Below are 24,074 nucleotides of genomic sequence, written 5' to 3'. Positions count from 1 at the left end.
AAATATCCAAAACACACACACACACACACACACACACACACACACACACACACACACAAAGGGGTTGGTAGAGTGGCTCAAGTGGTAAGAGTGCCTGCCTAGGAAGCATGAGGCCCTGAGTTCAAACCCTAATGCTGTCAAAGAAAGGAAGAAAAGAAAGAAAGAAAGAGAAAGAAAATTTAAGGTGGAGAGACAAACATGGTGGTGCACACCTGTCAGCCCACACTCAGGAAGCTGAAGTAGGAGGATCACAAGTCTGAGGCCAGCCTGGGATACACGGTGAATTCTAGTGACTGACTCCCCTCACCTTCTGTTTCCATGCATGCTTGTCTTAGCTGAGACACCCAAGTGATTTGTTGGGCTGGGGGTGTAGCACACCCCCATACATACACTTGCCTAGCATACATGAAGCCCTGGGTTTCATCCCCAGCACTGCAAAAAATAAAATAGAAAAAAAATTGCTAGTTCAAATCAATTCAATGGTTTGGGATTTATTTGAGTACCATAAAACCACTGCGAAATATTTTGTGTGTATTAATCCTAGCTCACAGTTTACCTTTAGGTATTAAATTTACAAGATGGTAAACACTTGAATTGGTTCAACCTACCATAAACTTGGCTTTTTAAATGGCAATACAAGTCCCCCATCGATATCCCGCTGTACCAGCCACAGCCTCCCTTGGGCCTGGCTACTTCCACTTCTTATCACAGTCCTGATAAGTTTCTTACTCATTTGTTGGATCCTTCTTTCTCCTCAAAGGCTTTATTATCAAACAAAACATTCATGGCACACAGTTACACCATCCTTCCACGTTTATCTATTTGCATCTCACAAAACCTTTAGCACCCAATTAAGTCAGACATGGTGATATAGGCTTATAGTTCAGCTACTTGAGCACGTTGCAGAGGGAGAGAATCACTTGAGTTCATAGGTTCGAGAACAGCCTTGGCAATATAGCAGGATTCCCATCTTAGAAAAACAAAACAAAAACAAGCAACTTCCCCCACCCGCAACACCTCGATCAGGCGCGAAAGGCAGTGGTGAGGCACGTGCGCCTCCTGCCGGATTTCCGGGGGACTGCAGCCTGCAGTCGAAAGAGTGGGGTCCGCCGGTAAGGAGCTCACCCGCGAAAGCACGCGCATGGCTTCCTGGGAAATGTAGTCGGGTGTTCCAGTTGGAACTACAAATCCCCGTGTGCACCGCGCTGCAGCCCCAAAGATGAGGGCGCTTTCTGGCGACTGTGAATCTTGTGTGTCAGTCTGTTGGCAGTGCTGCGCAAGCTGATTCGATGTTCACTGGAGTCGTTTGGGAAACATGACAGCTCTCTTGCTAAGGGTTCACGGACTTATTTTTGCTTCCTCAGCGTCCCCGATGTGTCGAATCTGCCGTTGCTGCACCACAGCTCGCCGCTCAGGGAAGCTTGTGGAATCTGCTGTGGGAGTACGACGCGAGGTTTTCTTAGGCCGTGGCTGTCATGGCGGCGGCCGCCTCCAATGTCGGCGCCTCAGCGCCTGAGGCAGCGGGTTCCCCCGAAGCCCCGCTACAGTATAGCCTTCTTCTGCAGTACCTGGTCGGCGACAAGCGTCAGCCTCGGCTCCTGGAGCCTGGGAGCCTGGGCGGGATCCCGAGTCCCGCCAAGAGTGAGGAGCAGAAGATGATGGAGAGGGCGATGGAAAGCTGCGCCTTCAAGGCAGCGCTGGCCTGCGTGGGAGGTGAGGCGAGGTCTGGGGGACCGAGGGCTGCCGGCCTTCCCGAGGGAGTTGGGTCAGACAAGCCTTTGGAGGATTTGAGAATGGACAGCGTGCGTCTGTGTGCAGGTAGAGGTTGGCCGCATTTGCAGATGAGTTTAAGTTCCATTGGAAATGAAGGACATTTAAGAAATGAACATAGCCGGGCACGGCTGTAATCCCGGCTGCTCAGTGGAGGAGGATCGACGTTTGAGGCCAGCCAGACCCTGCCTCCACGCGCAGTGATGCACACCTGTAACTCCAGCTACTTGGGAGTCATGAGTCCGGGGATCCTGGTCCCAAGGCCCGCCCTGGGGAAAAAGGGGGCGACCCTATTCGAAAAACAACTAAAAATCCCCCTTTTAAAAACACTCGGTGGGCCTTGTGCTAATGACCCGTTGAGCTGTCAATAAGGGGAAGAGTAAGAACACAGCTTTTGGGTGAAGTGGCAGTGTGTTGTGTTGTTTTGCTTCAATCGGTGGTGTGACAAGGTAGAGAGAAGAAAACAAAGTAAAGAACAATAACGAAAAAGCAAAAGGGGCTGGAGGTGTGGCTCAAGTGGTTGGGAGCCTAGCAAGTGCAAGGCCCTGAGTTCAAACTCCAGTACCACCAAAAAAAAAAAAAAAGAGAGAATATGGTAGGAGTGCAAATTTTTAAAAATGACAGTGGAAAGAAGAAAGTTTTGGAGCTGGAGTGGCTGGAAAGAAGGAGCCATAAACAGAAGTCTGGAGGGGAAATATCCATGATTTCACTGATCTCATGTTGACCTTGAGTTGATGTAAAGACATGTATGGAAATGTCCAATGACTTATTGGACAAGGTTGTATGTGGATGTAGGACTCCCCATTTGGTAGCTGTGTGACTTGGGGAAGTTGCTTAACCTCTCTGAGGCTGAGTTTTCTTATCTATAAATGAAGGATTATTGTGAAGAATAAATGAGAAAGTGACTTGGAAGCATTTGAGTATCTGACACATGGTGTAAGTGACTAATGTGAATGCCATCATGGTTAAGGGAGTGATTTACAAAGTTGATAGCTGACCTTGAGGGTGGTTGGTTTACATACTAAAGTGTGGAGAGAACAGAGGGTTAAAGCCTCACAAGGAATTTTAGGAAATGGAAGGAGGGAAAAATCCTAAAGGAGGCAGAGAAGAGAGACCCCGAATTGTGTAAGGTGGAGGCAAGTGGAGAGAGTGAGTGCATGACATCCAAAGGTCCAGAGGGGAAACAAAAGATCCAAAAGGCTGTCTTCAAATATGATCCCAATGCAGTAATCATGAAAACCTGTCACAGAAATCTTCCTCTCTGTTTGCTTTTAGGATTTGTTTTGGGAGGTGCATTTGGGGTGTTTACTGCCGGCATTGATACCAACGTGGGCTTTGACCCTAAGGACCCTTATCGTACACCAACTGCAAAAGAAGTTCTGAAAGACATGGGGCAAAGAGGGATGTCCTATGCCAAAAATTTTGCCATTGTGGGCGCCATGTTTTCCTGTACTGAGTGTCTGGTGGAATCTGTAAGTGTCTCTCTGCTGTCTTAAGAAATTTTTGCCTGCTGCCATCACACCACTTTTTCCAAAAAATTTGGTGGTACTGGCGCTTGAACTCAGGACCTCACGCTTGCTAGGCAGGCACAATACTGTTTGAGCCACACTGCCAGCCCAGCCATCACACCATTTTTAAAGATAAATGCTCTTAAAATGTTCCTAGAATGCAGATCAGTTATATCAAGATACTGTCTAAATTGTACTTCCATAAAATAGTCCCTAATGTAAACTTCTTGTGAGTTTATGATATGGGCCTGCAGTATTTTTTATGTTTTATAGGTAAGAAGTTAATGATTTTCTGCTTAGGCACGCCCCCCTCCCCCACCACCATTTGTATTCAGGGTTGAACTCATGCAGGGCCTTGCACATGCTAGGCAAGTGCTCAACTACTGAGCTACATCCCCACTCTAGTTAAGTTGGTGTGTGTCTGTAATCCCAGTACTCAGGAGACTGAAGCAGGAAGATTTCAACTTTGAGGCCAGCCTAGGCAACATGGGACGACCTTGTCTCAAAAAACAAACACAAATGACTTATTGGAGAACCTGAGAAAAAATTTCTATTATTTCTCAAAGGCTGGACTTGGTTTGGGTGCTCTGGTGCCACCTGCAGGCAGCATCTGTGAACACATTCAAATGTTAGGAATTACGCTTTTGAAAAGATTAGGTTTCCTTTGGGTAGTGACTAAATTGCCAAGTGAAAGCCCTGTACTTTTTTCCTCCTTGTTGCCTGGTTGATTTCTTGGGCTGTAAACTGCACTTCTCTGCCCACAGTACCGGGGAAAGTCAGATTGGAAGAACAGCGTCATCAGTGGCTGCATCACTGGAGGAGCCATTGGTTTCAGAGGTTAGTAAACAGCTTCCCAATGCTTTTCTTTTGCGGTCCTGAACAGCGCGCTGATGTTGACATTTCCAAACTTATGAGTGTTCTAGGGACATTTGATATTCTTCCCTCTGACAAATAAATGATTGCTTGTTAACTCTGTTGTAGAAACTTTATAGTATTTATACCAGGGTTTATAGTCTTCACATTTTGGACCAGATAAATTTTTGCTGGGATTGGCCAGGGCGGGGGTTAGTCCTGTGCATTGTAGGGTGTTTAGCCAAATGCTAACAGCATCCCTTCAGTTGTGATAACTGAAATGTTGCCAAAAATCCCCTAGGGGGCAAATCACCCTCACCCACATACCACAGATCTAGATCTTTCTTAGTAAAAAGACCTATTCCCATATTGAATGTATGAGATAGCTTTCTCACAGAAAATAAGATGGAGTGTGTTGATGTCCAGAATAGCACAGAAGCTAGTAGGTCCACTCAGCCCTGGGTAGCTGTTGTCCACAAGTGCAGCCTGCAAATTTCAAGTTTAGACATTTTTCTTGAGAGCTTGTTTGGAGGTTCTAGCAGGGGAGCACAGCTACTTGTATACCCTTGACTGATGAATGGTCCTCCTCTATGGGGATGGTTATCCTCTTTGACCAAGTGCGCAGCTTCGGGAGGGACGCACATGGAGGGGTGAGGAAAGGAGGGGACACTCACAGAGCCAACCAGATCAGCCGAATCAACCCTGGTGATCAATGGGGTGACAGATATCACAGCCAGATCACCCTCACATCCTAGACTTTTTCTTAATTTTACACAGCTGTCAATTTTTTGTTTGTTTTGAAATGCTGGGGATCAAACTCAGAGCCTTGTGAATGCTAAGCATGCACTCCACCACTGAGCTACCCCCAGCCCCAGCTGTCAGTTTTAATCTTGTATATAAATTATAACAATAATCCATTTCTGCAGTTGAGGATTCTTAGATTTCTACCTATTCAAAGTTAACTACAAGCTGGGTGCTGGTGGCTCACGCCTGTAATCCTAGCTACTCAGAAGGTAGAGATCAGGAGGATCGCAGTTCAAGGCCAGCCCGGCAAATAATTCACAGGACTCTTATGTTGACACAAAACATCACAAAAAAGGGCTGGTGGAATGGCTCAAGGTGAAAGCCCTGAGTTCAAGCCCTATTAGTTGTGAACAACAAAGAAACAAACCAGTCCTCACCACCTCTCCCTGTTGTCTGTTAGGAGTGTGTGGTATAGACCTCAGGAACTTGACTTTCCTGGAAGTTGTGCATCCTAGGTAGCATCTTGACTTACAGCAAAAGTCTGTTTTTGAGAGTTGGGATGGTCTGCTGTCTTTAAAGCTCACTTTTGCTCCTCTTGTGGCCATGTGGGATTTATAGATGACTTCTCTTTTGGTCTTTCTATTGCTCAGTGTTGTCAGGGCCTCTATGAGAAGCTCAGCTCCCTCCAGGACTGCTTTGATCACTTTCCCAGGAATTTATTCCATAAACAGATCGGGTAAAAGGCCATATGTTTCATTTGATTCCAAAGGCTGCTCTCCTTAACCAATTTCCTGCCTGAAAGGGGCTATTTCCATGAGGCTAGCCATAGTAATTCTTTGGAATGAGAAAACAAGCAAATGTAGTCGGATTCAGCACACTGGCCTGGGTCAATACACCACCTCATCGAAGTCTTATAGAACCATCCTCAGCAGCTGATGTAATGACTACATGTGCTTAAGCTGGCTCTTTGCATCTGTGGTGGAGACTTCTGTGAATGCACCTGGCCCAGCATGTTACCATGGATAAGGTAGTGTTTCCTGTGCTTGCCTTACAGCTGGCATAAAGGCCGGGGCCATTGGTTGTGGAGGTTTTGCTGCTTTCTCTGCTGCAATTGACTATTATCTACGATGAGAGGCGTGGCCTGAGGGGAAGGAGCCGCCAGCTGGGATCAGAACTGTTCTTTGGAGGACCATTTCTGCACCACTTGTCATTGCTTCAGGGGCTGAAGTTGTGTTCTCTCTCATACAGTTGGTGGTGAGAGGGAGCTGCCTGGCTGCTCTCTGCCTCCAGCATGTGGAGCAGCCACTCTGACGCTTCTGGACTCTACCAGGGGCTGTGTCACACCAGATTGTCTCGGGGATGACTGTTAAGAATTAAGTTCTGCCCACGCTGGGTCCTGACCACATCCAGCCCTCTAGGTTGTGTGGTGCTGTGGGCATGGAGGTGGCAACATGTTTGCCACTACCCAGAAAGCTCTTCTGCCTTTGAACTCTGCAAGCATCCATCTTGCATGTCAGGGCAGGGTGAAGTAAATTTAAGCCATCCACTAATTGTGTCATTTTCTTTAGTGTTCTGTTATCCTTGTTAAAATATATATATTTATATTATAGCTTAAAGGACTGGTTTATTTTTATTTTCAAATTTCCCAAAATGGTGCCATATGACCTCAAGAGTGACAGTCCAGTGGGAAAGTGAGAAACCTCCTTAGAAGTCTGGGAATATGACTCTCAAGGTTTGTAGAGGATTGTGTCGTTGTCACCAAGCTCATTACGTCAGCCAGCCTGTCCCCAGAAGCCCAGCCTGGCTGCTCCTAGGATGCACTGCAGTGCCCTGCATAACCCTGCTGGGTTGACTGATGGGCTTGCCTGCAGCTTGCTGAACCACACAGTGGCTTCAAGTCTTTACGTTGACAACAGTTTAGCCTAATTGTGCACTGGGGCAAAAAATAGCCTTTTATGATTGGACTTTGTCACCGGCTGCTTCCCCCTGGTGTGTTGGCAGAGATGATGTTGACAGACTCGGACTTTACCTGTTGGGGGTTAGGCAGGTAGCTTGGTGAGGGCCATGTAACTGTGACTGCCTCAGCCAGTGGTCCTCTTTTTGTCTACTGTTCAGTAACTCCTCTGCCTTTTCTTCTTTTGCTTTCTTCTTAAATGACCTATCTTGTAGCATACTTACTCTTAACCAGAATTCAGACTCAGCGTCAGCATCCAGGCATCTGAGTATGTATTCACATATGAGTGGGAAGGTCAAACCCGGCTAATAATGCCTTCCTTTGGTGGTCTGCTGTTCCCTTGGAATGAGCATAAGCTAGTCCACAGGACTCCTGGCCTTCTATGACAAATTCTTTGTTTTTGCAGGGCTGCAGAAAGAACCCAGGGCCTTGCACACACTAGGCAATCACTCTGCCACTGAGCTGTACTCAAGCCCTTCTATGGGCCCATTCTTACAAGCACAGAGGCTTCATCACCAATAGGCCAGTTAGAGCATTCCCATAGCTCAACAAATTTAGGAGTGTTTCCTATACTGTCCCTAACTGTTTCATCCCTAGGACCATTTTGAAGCCAGGGCAGTCATACATTCCTACCTGGTACCTGTGAAAGTGCTCAGATGCCTGGGATCTCCTACCAGTTGCTCACGGACAGTAGACTCAACACAAGAAATGCTGTCCTCACAACTGCCTTGGCAAAGATGAGCCCAGAGGCTGTCAGCCATCAGTTCAACAAGCTAAGCCTTGTCCACAAGGACTGTTCAATCAAGAGAGGAGATGAATAGCTTCCTGTTTTAGATGGCTAGGGAGCCAGTATGAGCTCATAAACCAAACAGCAATTTGCAGAGACATCTGTTCCTGATCTCCAGAGTAAACAGTAATGGAATGGCTCAGGCTGGTGGGAGCCTACATGGACCCTACTGGCTCTCCCAAAGGAGGGTGGACCCTCTGGGGGATGCAGGTCTCTGACAAGCAGATTCGACTGAAAGGCTGTCGTAAAGATGTACCACTTCCAAGGAGACTGAAGAGAAAATGTAGAAAATCAATGGACAACTTTCTGCCATCTCTCCAAGGCATACTGCTGGTGAGCTCTGTAGGAATTACAGCAACCAAAGTGATGATGAGGGCAGCAGCTGCTGGCGTCAGTTGACCTAGAAGCCTTTGGGAAGAGCAAGGAGATGACTTGGCTCGCCTCCCCCAAATGCTCTGGTCCTGAAGGCCAAGGGGAAGGCTCTAGTACAGCTAGGTAAACAGGTTCCTAGAAACACATCTGGATACAGCTGGAAGAGTTAAATATTTAGATTGGTGGTCTTCCCTGGACTACTGAGAACACAAACATCCATACCACAGGGCTGAGTTTTGTGCAAATGTTGGGGCTTTGCATTTTTTTTTTTTTATTAACATTTTCCTCTCACATGGTTTACATCAATTTATAATAATCTACATAAGTTGAAACAGAACGGAGACAAAAAAATATATCCTTACCAACTTATTAAAGTCAAATATTAATGAAGGGTCCTTTCCTACCTCCATCAGCAAAAACTGGCAGCCCTCAGCCACTGCCCTACAAGGACAGGCATGCCTGGGATTCTTGTAGCCTGTCTTCTGGGGTCCTGTTGGCACAGGCCACCCTGCTGGGCATAGTGACAAGGGTGTTCTGGGCTGCATGGTCCCTGTCTCAGGAGAAGCCACCAGGTATTCCCTTGGTGTAGCTCAGTCCAGGTTTCACCACTGAGGGTGGGATTATAAATATTATGAGCTTTTGCGTTTCTCAGCCCTTTCAGCAAAGCTGGGGGTGGGGCAGTAGCTACCTGATGCTAAGAAGCCGATGTTCCTTGTTTTGAAGGGGCAGAAGGCACCCTTTTGGGGCTGTAACTAGCTCTTGTTGGACCTCTAATTTGTTACTCTGAATCCTTTGGAAGCAAGAATCTTTCATGCCATACACAAGCATCCAAATGCCAAGCAGAGACTTTAGGAATGGGATCTTTATGTTCAAGTGGCATTCTTCATCTCCTGTCCCAGGGAGCAGGGCTCCTTACTAAGCTGCTAACAGGCAGCTGGGTGGTCAGCATTTCCTTCCTCTTGGGCATTTCTCTCCTCCAGCGTGCAGTGTACCGTTCTGCCGAAGGCAACAGATGTAAACAGGACCAGCAAGGGCCCTGCCTCTCACTGAGCAAGCACTACAGCTTTGGCGCCAGCAATACCTCCTTTAGACTTAGTCCTGAGCACATGCAAAATGGGAGCTATTCTCCCCAGTCCTGAGCGCCTAAGAGTAGCTCTTCCATGCAGAAAAGCCAAAGAGCCGGGCTGGAGCTTGAGTTCCACAGCTGAGAGCATCTCTCCTCCCAGCTAATGGCCACAGGCTGGCAGCCACTGTTCAGACAGGAACAGTGCTTTGGAAATAAATCTCATTGCTTTCCAGTACGGAGCAATGGGAATCAAAATTGGGAATGGCACCCACTGATCCCCTACTCTTGGCCCCAGCATAGCCAGTCCTGAGAGAGGCAGGTGATTGATTCCTCTTCCTCCAGCTTCTGGAGTCCCCCAGAGTTCACCCACAAGGCTATACCTAGAAGCTGGGACAGGTTAGCGGCAACACTGTTGCTGGATCATGCCTTCCTTTCCCAGGCCCTGGAGCTCACGTGGCAGTGGGGGCTGCCCCGTGGCAGTGCTTGGCTGTGGAGAGTGTAAAATCTAAGGCAAAAGTACCACGAGGTATGTGAGGTGCCCAGCAGCCTCCATGATGGAGCCTGCTCATGTCTGGACACCTGCTTCAGCTGCAGAAGCTGGCCCTCCCCAGGAAAGCCTATCACATCCTTCCTGCCAGGAGTGGCTTCCCCACAACTCGCTGGCAGTGCTGCTCAGCGCTGCTGGCTGCTCCACCTGTCCTGTTCCTCAGCAGCCTGGCTCCCCACCTCCCCAAATGCTTTCCTGACCCTCTTGCTCTCAATAGCAGGTTGTTTGCTGTGGGCCTTTATACTCAAAGGAAATAGAACAGCAGGATAAAAGAACTGAAATTTCAGTAGTAGAAGAAACAGTCAAAGATGCCTCACTGGTAGATAGGAGACAGAATAGACAAACCCCAGAAATGGCAGTTCTCAAATGGAAAATTCCAGAAATCAGCTTTCCAGCTCTGTGCTAAGCTGAGGATTAGTGTGAGTCTGGCTCCTTGTCCAATATTTGCACAGGCAGCAAGGCAAAGCAGGTTGTGCTTCCACAAATGGAGGGCAGGGAGAGGCCAGGGGCAGTGTGTGGCAGCATCAGATGGGCCACCACTGCCGCCTCTGCTGCCCAAGCCTCTGCAGGACTTTCCAGGTGATGGCACGAAACCTGAGGCTGCACATGCATGCAGGCTGGGAAGGAGTGGGTAGAGGACACTGGGGAGGCTGCCAGGAGGCTGCAATCTGGGAGCAGGGCCAAGAGAGGAGAAGCTGGCAGCAGTAACACAGTGCAAAATAAAAGCTCTTGGACTAGACTAAGGAGGAAAGAAAGTGTTGGGGAAAATGAAAGGACAAAGTAGGCTGTCTGTGTGCCCACACCAGGTCAGTCACTACCTTTTCTGCATGACAAATATACATAAAACAATTCCCGAACAGCACGGAGCATTAGACACAACTAGAGGTACAGAGGACAGGAGCCAGGGTGTGGCGGTGAGGCTGGGGGCTGGTCAGTTGGCTTTGTACAGGTGGCACAAAAGATGCACTTATTCCAGTTCTTGGAAGTTAGCTTCCCCTGGAGTTTGGAGTGCTGGGCTGGGGAGTTGCTGTTGCAGTCTTTCAAGTCTCTATTGGGCCCCGGCTGGAGGGGCTGGCTCTGGCCACCCCCACAGCCACCCTGCCTCAGGCTACACATCAGTGGAGAAGTACAGTGTGTTCCGCTTCAGTTCTGCGAAGGAGATGGGGGGATGCTGCAGGTAGTAGAGAAGGACCTGAACCTGTGGGAGACAGGGAGACTGAGGTTGGGGTTCTTGTCCTCCTGGCCCCAATCTAATATGTTGAGAAGAAATGATCCCCAGGCTGGGGCCAAGTCTGGGTTGTCCCTTGCTACTGCCCAGACTAGCTCTGGCCACCTTCCCCACTCTGTTAGAAGCCCAGGTATGTTTGTCTGTTTAAAACACTAGAGGGCGCTGCGGGACAGTGTGGGGGAGCCTGGAGCCACTACACCCATGTCAAAAGCTTCCAATCTGGGCAGAAGGGAGCTTGGCTTTAGCTTGGCAGCCTCCTCTGGGTCTTGCAGGTGTCCCAGAGAAGCGTTTATGCATGTGGGCAGTGTTGGTGGTACCTGTGCCATGACGTCGTGAGACCAGATGTCTGCAGCCGACGTGAGATGTGCTTTGCTCTCCACCTCTGAGGGTCTCAGTAACGTGGGGCCAAACACAGTAGCCAGGTTGTGAAGTGACATCTTGTTGATGGGCTCCTTTTCGGCAACCCTGAGAGGGAGGCAAGGAGAACAGAGAGGTCACTCTGCAGTGGCTACTAGGAGTCTCAGGAACCTGGGCAGCCAAGAGCAGCTGTGTCAACTCCTGGAAGGACTCCTGGAGGTGGTTAGCTAGCCACCTGCTGATGGCAAGGGCACTGAGCCAAGGGACCGGGCCCCCAGCTATGTCCCAGTTTGCTGCTGTACCACACTCCCAGCCTGCTGGCCAGCTGCTGAACTGATAGTAAACTGCCAGGGCCAGAAGGACGCACAGCTAGCAACTCCACCACCACTGCCTCAGAGACATTACTGTTCTAAGAACTTTGCTTGCATTAGTGTATTCTTGTTACAGTCCTTTGAGGTAAGTACTCTTACTTTCTTCTTCCTTGTGGTAGAGATGAGGGAACCAAAGTACAGAGAGGTTAAGTGATTTGCCCATGGTCACACACCAAGCAAGTGGTAGAGCTGGGATCTGAACCAGGACAGTTTGCCCAAGAACCCATGATTTAATTTTCTTTTTTTAAATTTAGGAACTTATACTCTTTACCTACAAATTCAACAGTCCAGCTGTGGGTGTGGCTGGAGGGAGAGTCAGTGGCAGGGCAGGGGCAAGGTGGGGAGGGCCTGAAGCCTGGCAGCAGCTGCTCACTGGACCTCAGGTTCTGCCTGCTGTGCTGTGGCAGGAGTAGCTCTAACCCTGGCCAGGCCTAGGGGCTGTCCTGCTGCTCCACAGGGCTCACTCTTGGGACCCCAGCTGCCTCTCTTTGGATTTCCCCTGTTTTTCTTCCACAACAGGTCAGATTTCTATAGACACTTCCCATCCGTGGCTGGTGTCCAGCCACGCTCAAACTCATCGACAAGCTCTGGGCCTATCCCTGTCCTAGGAAATGTTTCTGGGGCTGAGATTCACCCACTGTGCGCAGTGCCTGTCATCCCGTTCTCTACCACACCACCATTCCCACCCTCCAGGCAAGAGCCTGGACATGCCCATGACTGCTTCGGAAACAGGCGGACACTGTGATGCCAACAGGGAGCTGTGTAGTGGGCCGGGCCCCCTCACCACCCCTACCCCCACATGGTCCCCACCAAAGGCCAGATGTGGGAACAGACTGTGCCCAGTTCCCAGGGTGGAAAACCTAATGAATTTTCCCTTCCCACTCCTCTGTGCATCCTCCCACAATGCCTGCCAAGCTATTTGAGAATTGGTTGGGGCTTTGGTCCTGGCCAAACCAGAGGGAAAATATCTCATAATGGGAAAAACAAGACACCAGCCCCAGCAGTGTCCAGGTCTCCACTGGTCCTCCTGAGCCTGGCCTGGCTGAACCAGTGAGTGCTTGGACCCGAGGCAGGAACTGACTTCAGGGCTTCTGGTCCATAGAGAAGATATCTGGGGGAGCTCTCTGGTCTAGGTGGCAGGTAGATTTAAGAAATGTTCAGTAATTTTTCCCCACTCATGCCTGGGGTTAGTCCTGGCTGGAAAGTGTGATGAGGACAGCTTGGAGCTAAGTTTCAGTTCTGAACGCTAAGGCAGGCATCAAGTTGAGCAGCTCTGGGAAGCAGTAGTTTTTTCTTATGGTGCTGAGGATGGAACCCTGGACCTTATGTATGCCAGGCAAGGGCTCTACTACAGCTATATCCACAGTCCTAAACACACACACACACCCCTCTACACACACACGTGTGTGTGTATATACAGTTTGTTTTGGTGGTGCTGGGGATCCAACCCAGGGCCATGCAAATGCTAGGCAAGTGCTTTAGCACTTAGCCACATCCCCAGCCCGGTTTCTTGGGCAGTTGTGTTTTACCCTCACCATGGAAGAGGTGAGAAAAGGTAAAGAGGGTCTTAGTTTAACATTTGGAAGATGTGGGTTCTAAGGACAGTCTTGTTGCTAATCCAAGCAAATCCCTGCTGGTTAGAGACTCAGTTTCCCCATCTGTTACAGGAGGTGTGGGCCAAGATTACTTGGTTTCAAACTCTTGACCGTGACCCACAGTAACAAACACATTAGATGCTGTAACCCAGTACACACATATATAGATAACTGAACTGAACATCAATACTTCGGCCTACTGCTTGCCATGCACCCCAATATTGCCTATTCTGTTTCAGTTAAAAAATTCTCAACTGACTGAACCACTGACAGGCTGGGGCTTGCTGATTATAAAATCTGTCTACATCCTTTTACTCTAGCCCTGCCATTCTGAGCATTTCATGGCCAATACTTTTTTTTTTTGAGACAGTCTCACTATGTTGCTCAGGCTGGTCTTGAATTCTCGGTCTCAAGGAATCCTCCCACCTCAGCATCCTGAGCAGCTGGGACTATAGATGTGCACCACACACCTGGCCATGGCCAATACTTGAGGCTGCTATCAGGGCCCATGTATTTCCCCGAACAGAAGAAAGAGTGCAAGATGGCCCAGCAGAGCCAGCACCCGTGAGGCCGCACTGAGGACATGTGGGACTGCCCTGCCCTCCCTCTGGCTGAGCCGAGTCCCGTTACCTTTTCAAGTGTTCCAGCAGGAAGAGGAAGGTAATGAGGTTGGGGTCTGGCAGGGAGCGGAGCAGGTGCATCATGCAGTTTTCCTTGGCAGCAGGGTCTGATAGGGCTGCAGGGAGAAAAGGGGCAAGGGTGGGCCTGGCTCCTGGGGTGGGGCCTGATTCTGGGGCAGGGAAGCTCTGACCACAGCCCTAGTGGCCATGGTGGGGGTGCTTGGGGAGAGCCCTGGCTGTAGGAACAAAGCCCTCAGGGGATGAAGGCCTGGCATCTGGGTGAGTTGTCAGCAGCAGGCTTCCCCAGGAGGTACCACCATAACTGGTAACTTGGCCAAAAGGCAGCCCATTCCTTCCCCTCCTGCATGGGCTGTGGCCACCCCTACCCTCACTCTTTGGTAGGTTCAAGCCAATGATAGTATACACGACTAGGGGTGGGGACATTTTCTCTTTGTCAGCCATCTCCAATGCCAGCGCACAAGAGCAAGCAGCTTTCTCCAGGCATCTCGCTCCCCTTGGGGGCTGAAGGAAGGAATGTGCTGGGCCTGGGTATAGCCCAAGCAGGTGTAAGCAAGAGTCCTGCTGGTCAGGGCCCTTGGCAGAAATAAGGTGAGGAGAGAGCAGTCCTGGAAGGTGTGGTGCAGCTCTCACCAGTGTCCTCTGGCTGCCCACCTCGAGGCAGTCTTCCTTAAATGCCCATGTGTCTAGACATGCAGATCAGCGAGCAAGGAGGAAGCACAGGGGCTGCCGTGGGGACACGAGGCTGGTGAGTGACCGCTCAGCCTCCACACCAGGCCCCAGCAGACTATACCTCGCCCTCGTGCCCTTCAGCTACACAGCTACCTGGTGTATTGGGTAGGTCAGTGGGCAAGGGAGGTCTGGGTGAGCCCAGCTGACCCTCAGGACCCTGGAAGCCTCACCGATGCCCTCCATGAAGGCTGGGTAAAGTCGGTCTGTGAGGAGGGGCTCGGGCAGTTCCCGGAAGTAGAGTTTGAGGGTGCCAGCAATGGCATTGATGTCCATGTCGCTCAGCATCAGCAGGATGTCCTTGTTATCTGTAGGGGATGGGCAAACTCAGGGCTGTGCTGGCCTGAGACATCCTTCTCTCCCTAGCAGTCAGCCCTCATCCCTGCTCCAGTACCCCCAGATCTGTCCCAGAGCACCTACTCCATCTTGCCTCTGGCCTTTCCCAGAAAGGGAGGACACAGGTTCTGTGACTCAGCTGTTGGCTGTGGGCAGGGGAGCATAACTTGTGAGAGTCCCAGAGTCATATCCACTCTCTATGACATGCACCCTCCTTCCAGCTGTAGTCCCCCGTCCCTAAGCCCCACTGAAAGGCAATGTACATTTTTACTACTTCAAGTCATATTCTGACAAAGACTCAACTTCTAGGTGGCACAGAAGAGCCATATGCTAGCAAGTTCCTGGTCCCCATTCTGTCCTCTGTCTTAGACTTCCCCACTGGACTCACTGCTGCCTGCCCAGTTCAGGCTTCCTGACCATAGTGTATGCTGGCACAGACTGACTCAGCAGGATAGGGAAGAGGAACCTGAAAGACCAGGCTGCCTCTGAGGGGCTTACACAGAGGTAGACCTGCCCCATGAGGATAGCAGAGTCCAGGCCAAAAGCCTTCAATTTCCCTGCAGCCCTCTAAGCACCAGGCCTGGAAGCCAGGAGTAGAAAGGTCTCTGGAGTCACAAAGTGCTCAAAACCTACGAGCTTGGTAATTCTGGGTAAATGGCTTGGTCTCTGAGCTCCGTCCAGTTCTTACCTATAGCAGTGGATACAAGATTAGAGTGGAGGGAGAGGCCTCCCAGACTCACTGGCATCAAAGACAGCCTTCAGTGCCTGGATGTCCGTGGCCACCCCTGATATCCTGTAGATGCCGACCTCCTCGATGCCCCTCTTCTCCACCTCTTCCACACACTGCCGCACAATGTAGGGCACCTTGGAGCGCTCCCGCCTGTGGGGCAGGGGATGTGAGAGGAGGCCTCCTAGCACAGCTGTGCTGTCTGGCCCCCTCCCCAGTATACCTTGGCCTGGGCAGCTGTAGCCTTTGGGGCAGGGAGTCGGAGCAAGGAAAGGCTGAGGAAGAGGCTGTGCGACCCTACCCTGTCTGCCAAGGCCTGCCTGCTGAGGCACAGTAAGAGACACGGGCAGGAGAAAGTTCCAGAAGGCCCAAAGACTCTGGGGAAAGAACATTCCCATAGATTCAAATGTTTACCAGAGGCCTGACAGTGCAGCTCAGTGGTAGAGCACGTGCCTGGTAAGCACAAGGCTCTGGGTTCCACCCCTAGCATCACAAGAAAAAAAAAATGCTGGGGGCCCAACAGGTAAGCCACATAAGGGCAGTGTGATCTGAAGGACATTGCCCTTTCCTAAGGGACAGTCACTCCCTGGACTCCAACTTTTGCTGCTAAGCCTAAATGTGGGGCCTACAGTTGTCAAATCTTCCCATTTACTGAAGTGGACAGCCTGGGCTTTTCCCATGAGACCTCCCATGGTTTCCACACTGATGCAGTAGTTTCTAAGACACACTGTGAGCCAGAGAGCACATCTCTGAGGTTGCCTGTGACTACTGAACTAGGGGTGACTTATCAGGAGCTGGCACAGGCAGGGGAGCAGTGGGGACCCAGGCACTGACGACAAGCATGCAGACTCTAGGGTACACCTACTTAGTGACCACGCTGATCTTCACCCCAAAGACACCGGTCTGCTTTTTGGATGGGGTCCTCTTCAGGCTCATATCCCGGCTGGTGAATTTCATGGAGAACTCCACTTTGATCTGGTCAGGGTATGAGGTAGGCACAAATCCCCCAGACTATATAAGCATCTCAGAAGTGCCCCCCAAACATAGGGTTCTCCCTCCCCAGGAAGACTACCTGGAGACCCCAGCCCTCTGTAAGCACCTGCAGCTGGGAGGAAAAGGGACAGGGCAGAGGCGAGGAGAGAGGCTGGGTAAAAGGGAGATGGAGGCCAGGCCAACTGCTCAGACAGTTCCCACCCGCTAAACTCACCCCATTCATCTCGATCACATCCGTGTGCCAGTTCTTGGTTTCTACAGTTTGTGGATCCAACTGCAGAGAGAAACAGGAACTGTGAGGGTAAGGAGGAGGACAGTTCAGGGACCAAGCCAGCCAGGGCTCTCGAGTCAGCTAAATGCCAGGAAGGCAAGTGCCTTGATATTCATTTTGAAACCAACCCTCAGGGTCCCTCCGGCCCTGGCTAGTGAAGGAGACAGGTGTCCAGTTAAGCACTTTTACCCATCCCACCACACTGCCTCCTGACCAGCTGTTGGCCCATTTCACAGATGCAGCACCTGAAGGCCACAGAAAGTAATCGACATATTCAAGCACGTGAATTGGCGTCGTCAGAGGAAATCTGGCCCTGAGCCTGTGCACGTGGGAGAGGCGGGGCAAGGCAGAGGTGAGAGCCCGTTCTGAGGAGTCGGTTTGAGTCGCAGCTCTGTAGCTTTCTGACCACATAAGTCTCCTCTGTACCCTGCTGGTGGTAACAGAACCAGTCCCACTGGGTCACTGTGAGTACGCAAGTGAGATAACCTAGCAGGTGGCTCCCCAATCCATGACCCTCCACTGAGGAAGCCCCCCACTTGGGCTGGGGCCTGGGAAAAGTGGGAGTCTCACGAGACTCAGTGGCCTGCACCCACAAAATAATTTTGAAAGACAATGAGTCAAAATCTCAATGTTACATTGGCAAGTTTAAATAGCTGCAGAGACTATAATTTCCAGAATAATGTAAATATTGACATCTTAAAATAAAAGTTACATCATTCTTTAAATGTATGCAGTGGAGTCTAATTACCATAGAGACGACACCCACCATCATCCACTTAAAACACACGAACAAGCTCTTCTCTCTCCTGCACAAACACAAACCCTGCATTGTCTTTTTCTCCTTGAATTTGTTTTTATTTCATTTCTCCAAGAGGTTCCTCCTAGTTTACAAATACATATATATTACATATGTATATATGTATTACTTATAGATATAATGTATGTACATAATTATATATAATAGATAGCTTTTTGGGGGGCCAGTAATGGAGTTTGAACTCGGGGCCTTGTGCTAACTTTTTGAGCCACACCCCCAGGCCTTTTTTGCTTTAGTTATTTTTCAGGTAGGGCGTCGTTTTTGCTTGGGGCTGGCCTTAGACCAAGATTCTCCTATCTAGGTCTCCCTCATAGCTGGGATCACAGGTGCACACTACTACACCTGGCTTATTGGTTGAGATGGGGTCTTACTTTTGCCAGGACTGGCCTGGAACTGTGATCCTCCCAATTTCTCCCTCCTGAGTAGCTGGGATTATAGGCATGTACTACCATACCCAGCCTCCTAGTTTATAGTTTTATATTTTCAAGTCTTTTATTGATCACCCTATTGTATTTTGTTCCCAAAATATATCTATATATATTAAAATGAAAAATTTCCTGAGACCATGAGGCCCCAAATACATAAAATATATTCTTCTGGATTTGTTATTAACATGATTAACAGTACAAGAAAAAACACTCCAACACATTACACATTTTAATACATACTAAGCAGCAAAGTAACATTTTGGAGGAACTGTATCTTTGAATGAAATAGGTAGAAGGTAGGCACTTGTGGCTCAAGCCTGTAATCCTGGCTACCCAGGAGGCAGAGATCAGGAGGATCGCGGTTCAAAGCCAGCCTGGGCAAACAGTTTGTGAGACCCTATCTTGAAAAAACCATCACAAAAAAGTGTTGGTGGAGTGGCTGAAGGTGTAGACTCTGAGTCTGAAAAAAAAAAAGATAGGTAGAAAGTTTTCCTACTGTAGTTCACATTGTCTCCATGAATATAATTTTTGGTTAGAGTAAAATGAGGGTTAGAATGAATTCCATTTATGTCTTTTGGTTTTTATTTTAAAAGCTGTAAGCAATGAATCATTTTCTTCACATAAATCCTAGATGAGGCTCACAGAGTTTTATTAGGGCAGTGTTAGGTGTCTCACCTTGTTCCATGTCATGTTATTTCACATTACCTCTACACTTGTCATCAAACAGTATTTCCAGTGCTTTCTCGGCTGATAATTAGGTCCTTGTTAGGTTAGTGAAGGTAAGGACCTGGCTACCACCCGACTTTTGAAGGCTGTATATTAGCCATTAGAATATTACTTTCTAGGCCCCTCTGATGTCACCCAGGAGATCTGGGTGCCCTGGACAAGCCCTACAGCAAGACTGAGCCTGGCCTTTCATGGGCAGAAAGAGGGCGATGGTGAGATGCCGGCTGTCAGAGGTGGGCGAGGACCCACAAACTGACTCCCTCAAGTTCTCCCTGCCCATCTTGCCCTGGGTGGGGGGTGTGTCTGTACACCCCTCGGGGCAATGTGTGCCTCCAACAGGTCACCGTTGCCCAGAAGGAAAACTGGATCTGGGTCAGCCCAGGTCCTTCCCACACTTTCTATCACCTGTCGGCGCTGGGGCAGCACCTGGCTGGCTGTGGACCCTATGTTTGGTAGCTGAGGTCCAGGCCCCATCTGTAGCAGCCAGTTCCCTGCCCTGAGGAGGGGAGAACAGGAAACAAAGACGCAGCATGGGTAGAACCAGGCACCTCTTGGGAAGAGCACCCTCTCCCCACCCCCGCCAGCATGAGGCTTCCTCCCTTGGCTGCTGCTGGGCCTCTTTCTCATAAGGAGACATCAGGCCTCCTGGCATGGGGTTCCTGTGCGGCTGCCTTGAACACAAGCCTCCCATTCCCTCTTTCCCCATCACATGGTCCATTTTCCTGGGGGTGTTTGAGATAGGAAAGCAATTCCCAATGCCGAGGCCTGGTTCCGACCCCCTTTTCCAGAAAGCCCTCCTGCAGAATCTCAGGCTACTGAGGCCTACTGCCTTGTGGCCCCTCCACAGCCAGCCAGGTGCCATTTACTGTTGCTTGACATGCTCCAGCCTTTCTGGGGCCTGCTCTGGGTGAGGACCCCTTTCTCGTCTTGCCATGAATCCATACCACTGCCATCTTCCCAGCCCCTGCTGCAGGTATGGCCCTGGTACCTGCTCAGAAAGGCTTCCCCTTGGCACCCTGGTGATAATGTTGTGTCTCCCCAGAGGCCAGCAGCCTCCAGAAAGCAAATCTATTTCAGGATGTCATTTAAATACAGAGAAGGGAGGGTAGGGAGTAGAGAAGGACACAGCACATTTTCCAGAGAAATGATGTTGCCTGAGTTGCTGTGACTATTTATAACCCCTGGGAAATGTGGACTCTGCTATTTCCTGATTAGATTAGTGATCGGACAGATGAATCTGCCCCTGGGATATCAGTGGGGGACACCTGAGTGCTCACACACTAGTCCCAGAAGGCAGGTGCCATCCACGGGTCCTGGGAGCCAATACCTGGGAATTCAGATCACCTGAAGGAGGGAGACAGGTAGTGCTGGGGAGCCCCAGGAGAGCACCTTCTCATATCACAGTGGGTCCCCAGGGTGGGGCACAGGAAGGAAACAGAAAGTTATGAACCACTGGCAATACACACCACTAGGAGAAGCTCAACTGTTTTCCTTTTGTTTCTGCATTTAGCCATGGTCAAGTCATGGCCACACATTCTGACCTCTCCCCTAGAGAAACAGCTGCCTTTACAGCTGAGGTCCAGGAGGGCACTGGGTCCCAAGCACAAAATGCTGGGCCTCTGTTGCAATCTGTGGGTGGCTGACTCCCTTGGTACACCAAAGTGGCTTTGGTGGTGGTGGGGAGGGCTGGGGGGATTGAAACGCCTAAGGCTCTGCAGGCACAGGAGCTCTGTGCACACTGAGTGGCCTCCAGAGCTGAGTTTCAGAGATGTCCTGGGTGGCCCCCCAGGTAGTCCAAGCCATTCCTCTCTTGGCTCACCTCTCACCAAACCAGACAAGTGACCCCGGCACTTCTGCACATAGCTAAATGCCTGGCATTTAGGAGGCACCTGGGAAATCTAGCAGGGGACAGAGCCACATTCAAGCCTGAGTCCTTCTAGCAGCTGGGCCCTGGTCTTTCCCCTATGGCACAGCTCTCACCACAGTTAGCTGTGAGTCTGCTGGGGTGAATTTTTTTACTTCCTGTTCCCACCAACCCTACGTGGGGTCCTTTAGTCTTCAGTAAGGAGCCTGTGGTGGGTGGCCCCATCTTTGGGCAGCTGGGGACAAACAGCCAGAACCAGACCTGTTTGGCCTCAGTGGAGGGGGAGCCGCCTTCAGCAAGTAGTGCCCTGGGGTGTACCTGGGGGCTCACTAGATGCCAGGGGACCCTCATGACAATGTTTGGCGGGGCTCTAGGCCTGCACCTCCTTCCTCACAGCCCCTTGATCTCTAAAGGCTAAACCCCTCACCTTAGTGCCCCCTCTGTCACTGCCACAGCACAGGAAACCAGAGGCCAGAGGAGCTTGGCCTCCTGTACAGCCTCTGACCTCCACCCTCTTCCTTTTGTTCCTGCTCTGCCCTTGGCCCACTGAGCCAGAGTGAGGCCTGCCAACCTGGTCCTGCCCTGGAAGGGGGATGGACTTCCCTTGAAGCCCAGAGCTGGTTTTAGAGGTTAATAAAAATGAAGTGTTTAAAAAAAAAAAACAAAAAACAAGAGCAATAAATCCAGTACACTGAAGTTGTCACCCTAAGAAGCAGGGTAGTCATTAGAAAATGACTTGAAGCTGGGCGCTGGTGGCTCATGCCTACAACCCCAGCTATTGGGAGGCTGAGATCAGGGATCACAGTTTGAGTCCAGTCCAGGCAAATAGTTCACAACTCCCCCATTTCCAAAATAACCATAGCAAAATGGACTAGAGGTATGGCTCAAGCAGTAGACTGCAGACTTTATAAGCATGAAGCCCTGAGTTCAAACTCCAATCCCACAAAAAAAAAAAAAAAAAAAAAAGGCTCAAGAGGAACCTTGCTAAAGCTGGCCACCAACTGGGGTACCAAGTGGAAAGCAAAGTCATGTGTCATGTTTCTGGGCACCTCTGACACAGGCCAAGCATCAGGCCCTGGAGACCAGGCTCCCCATCCAGGGGCCACACTGGCTGTCCTGGGCTGGCTTTCTCCTGGAATCCCCCAAGTGTGGTCACACACTTAGGCGTGGGTCTCTTTGGGACAAGAAACCAGCCTGTTATTGAGACATACCACAGGCGTGAGAGGCACAGCAGGGCAAGCAAGCAGGGAACAGGGAGCTGCCAGGAGCCTGCCTTGCCTCCCTGGAGGAGGGATTCCGTCAACGTGGCTTCTTTGAGACACAGGGAACGGCGTAGGGAGCAGGAGGGGCTTCCAGACCTCCATCCTGGCTCTAGCTCAGCAAATGGGTCACAAAAGACCAGGGTCAGGCTCAGTAAATTGTCACCTCATCTTCGAGTGGCCTGGCACTCCCACCATAAGGCCAAGCCAGCTCTGCCCCTCTGGCCCTCACCCTATGGGAGAGGCGTAGTTGGGCTGGCCAGGCTGCCCTGAGGGTGCCCTGTGGCAGGCCAACCACAGACAGGCTGCTGGCTGCCTCTGTATTCCAAGGCACCCAGATGAGGCCACTTTGCCTCTGCTTGTTTCCCCTCCCCCTCCCAGAACTTTGAAGTTCCCGAGATCCACATATGGAAGGGGTTTAGACGCTCTGAATGAGGCTTTTATTGAAGCCAGGTTGGTTTCTTAGCACCCACAGCAACTGCCTTCCCCAGTGCTCCATCCCTGTGGCTCAGCCTGCTCTGTGCACACTACACATCCCTGAGCTGGGCATGGCTGACAAAACTCAAAGCTGGGCTGCTTCTGGAGGCCCCCAAGACCAGGCACATCTCCCCTAGAACACTGGAACTGTACTTCCTCACAGCTGGCCCTGCATGCATAGCCTTTCCTGCTGAAGGCAGTCTGGGGACTTGACTCCAGTACCAGTCTATAAACAAAAGGCAAAGAAGCTGGCTCTGCTGGGGGCACCAGGGCAGGGGCAATGGGTCACTCTGGAGTAAAGGAAGGTCACAGCCAAAGCAGCACAGAGGCAGCTGGCAGCAGCCTTATTCCTAAAATGAAAGGGCCACTTCAGAAGTCAATGTTAAAGGCAGGAGGCTTTCTGACAAGGAAATGTCCTGCTAGCTGCCATGGGAAGGCCAAGGCCCCTGCAGACCACCATGGGCTCGAAGACCTCCTCCTGCAGTGGTTTGGTGAGAATTACAGTCCTTTCTAAAACTGACTTCATCCTCCCCACCCAGGCCAGGAGCACTTTCTGGGCACAGAGCCTGCTGCATGTGAAAATGGCCACCAGCAAATCCCGCTGCCTGTGCGGCTCTGAGTGGATGATCCCCGAGTCTCATGTTCACTACACATCATCAAAACTAACTTTGTGGGGGTGGGGCTCATTGGTACAGCACTTGCCTGGCATGCGTGAGGCCCTGGGTTCAAAAAAGTAACCACGTGCCCATTGAAGCACAGCATGCTGGGTAGGGTACCACATGCCACAAGGCAGAGGGACCCCCCCAATCCAAGACATGTATTTTCCACCTCACCTGACCCCGTGACACCCAGACAACTGAGAAACAGCCTCAGGGCCCAAGTGAACACTAGGCCTCCTTACCTCAAGCCACCTCCTTGGAGGTGACAAAAGGCAGGTGTCACAGTGGTAAGGGCCTGTGCTCAGGGCCGGCTGCCTGGGTTTGCCTGCTCTGCTAAGCCTCTCATATGACCTCATTTGGGTCATTCTCTGCACCTGGTTTCCCCCTATAGAAAACAGTGTGGACAATAACAGCAATTTCCTCATAGGTGCCATGGACTAAGCCTAGAACTCAGTGCATGCTGAAAATGTATCACCATCACTAAGCTGTGTTGACAAGCACCAGCTTCCCACTGCACTTGGATCAGAGGCCAAACTACTGGTGGCAAGGCCCTATGCAATTTGGCCCTGTCCCCTCATCCATCGTCAAACCCACATTCTCACACAGCCTCTGCCTGCCTGGGAACACACCGTGTCAGGTTTTCCCTGTTGTTGCCTTAAGTGCACTTTACCCAGATCTTTCAGCCATGAAAGATCTTAGTTCAAAAATGAGCTCTGGGCTGGTGGCATGGCTTAAGTGGTAGAGCACCTGCCTAGCAAGTGTGAGGCCCTGAGTTCAAACCCAGTACAATTTAAAAAAAAAAAAAAAAAAAAAGAGCTCCCTAAACTGGGCCTCCCTCCCCTTACTCTCTAATCCATTACACTTCATTTTATTTTATTCCTCACTCTCACCTGGCCTGAAATGACCTTATTCATTGACTGACTCCTCCTGTAGACAGACAGTTTCCTGAGGGCAGGGTCTGGCTTGCCTCAGCCTCTCCCAGAACATGGACGATGTCTA

General features: G+C 50.4%; 2 protein-coding genes and 1 non-coding gene across 9 annotated transcripts in view; 2 read left to right on the top strand and 1 right to left on the bottom strand.

Annotated features, from left to right (window-relative positions):
• Window positions 1-1,213: 1,213 nt before the first annotated feature.
• Window positions 1,214-17,522, top strand: Timm22 (translocase of inner mitochondrial membrane 22). 2 transcript variants are annotated; one of them, XM_074046550.1, is made up of 4 exons: window positions 1,214-1,713; window positions 3,046-3,242; window positions 4,043-4,115; window positions 17,082-17,522. In XM_074046550.1, exons 1-4 carry the CDS (start codon window positions 1,476-1,478, stop codon window positions 17,108-17,110), a joined length of 537 nt encoding a protein of 178 aa, XP_073902651.1. In that variant the 5' UTR covers window positions 1,214-1,475; the 3' UTR covers window positions 17,111-17,522. The 2 variants fall into 2 exon arrangements, with proteins under 2 accessions (XP_073902651.1, XP_020013534.1); XM_020157945.2 differs by lacking the exon at window positions 17,082-17,522 and adding an exon at window positions 5,929-6,490 and having other exon boundaries at window positions 1,217-1,713.
• LOC141414459 (small nucleolar RNA SNORA21) lies at window positions 2,085-2,220 on the top strand. The gene has a single exon (XR_012439487.1). It is a non-coding gene; the product is annotated as a small nucleolar RNA SNORA21 (small nucleolar RNA).
• Abr (ABR activator of RhoGEF and GTPase) overlaps window positions 8,218-24,074 on the bottom strand; it is a 181,070-nt gene continuing 165,213 nt past the window's right edge. For all 6 annotated transcript variants that reach the window (XM_020157938.2, XM_074046548.1, XM_074046547.1 and 3 more), the window contains 7 exons: window positions 16,789-16,848; window positions 16,447-16,556; window positions 15,595-15,734; window positions 14,692-14,826; window positions 13,782-13,887; window positions 11,146-11,293; window positions 8,218-10,798 (listed from right to left, as the gene is read on the bottom strand). In XM_020157938.2, coding sequence (XP_020013527.1) covers window positions 10,709-10,798; window positions 11,146-11,293; window positions 13,782-13,887; window positions 14,692-14,826; window positions 15,595-15,734; window positions 16,447-16,556; window positions 16,789-16,848 — 789 coding nt within the window. In that variant the 3' untranslated portion in view covers window positions 8,218-10,708. The remainder of the gene's footprint in view (window positions 10,799-11,145; window positions 11,294-13,781; window positions 13,888-14,691; window positions 14,827-15,594; window positions 15,735-16,446; window positions 16,557-16,788; window positions 16,849-24,074) is intronic.

The sequence above is a fragment of the Castor canadensis genome, chromosome 11, assembly GCF_047511655.1.
Source record: "Castor canadensis chromosome 11, mCasCan1.hap1v2, whole genome shotgun sequence".
Taxonomy (NCBI): Eukaryota; Metazoa; Chordata; class Mammalia; order Rodentia; family Castoridae; genus Castor; species Castor canadensis.
This window is presented reverse-complemented; position numbering and strand designations above follow the sequence as displayed.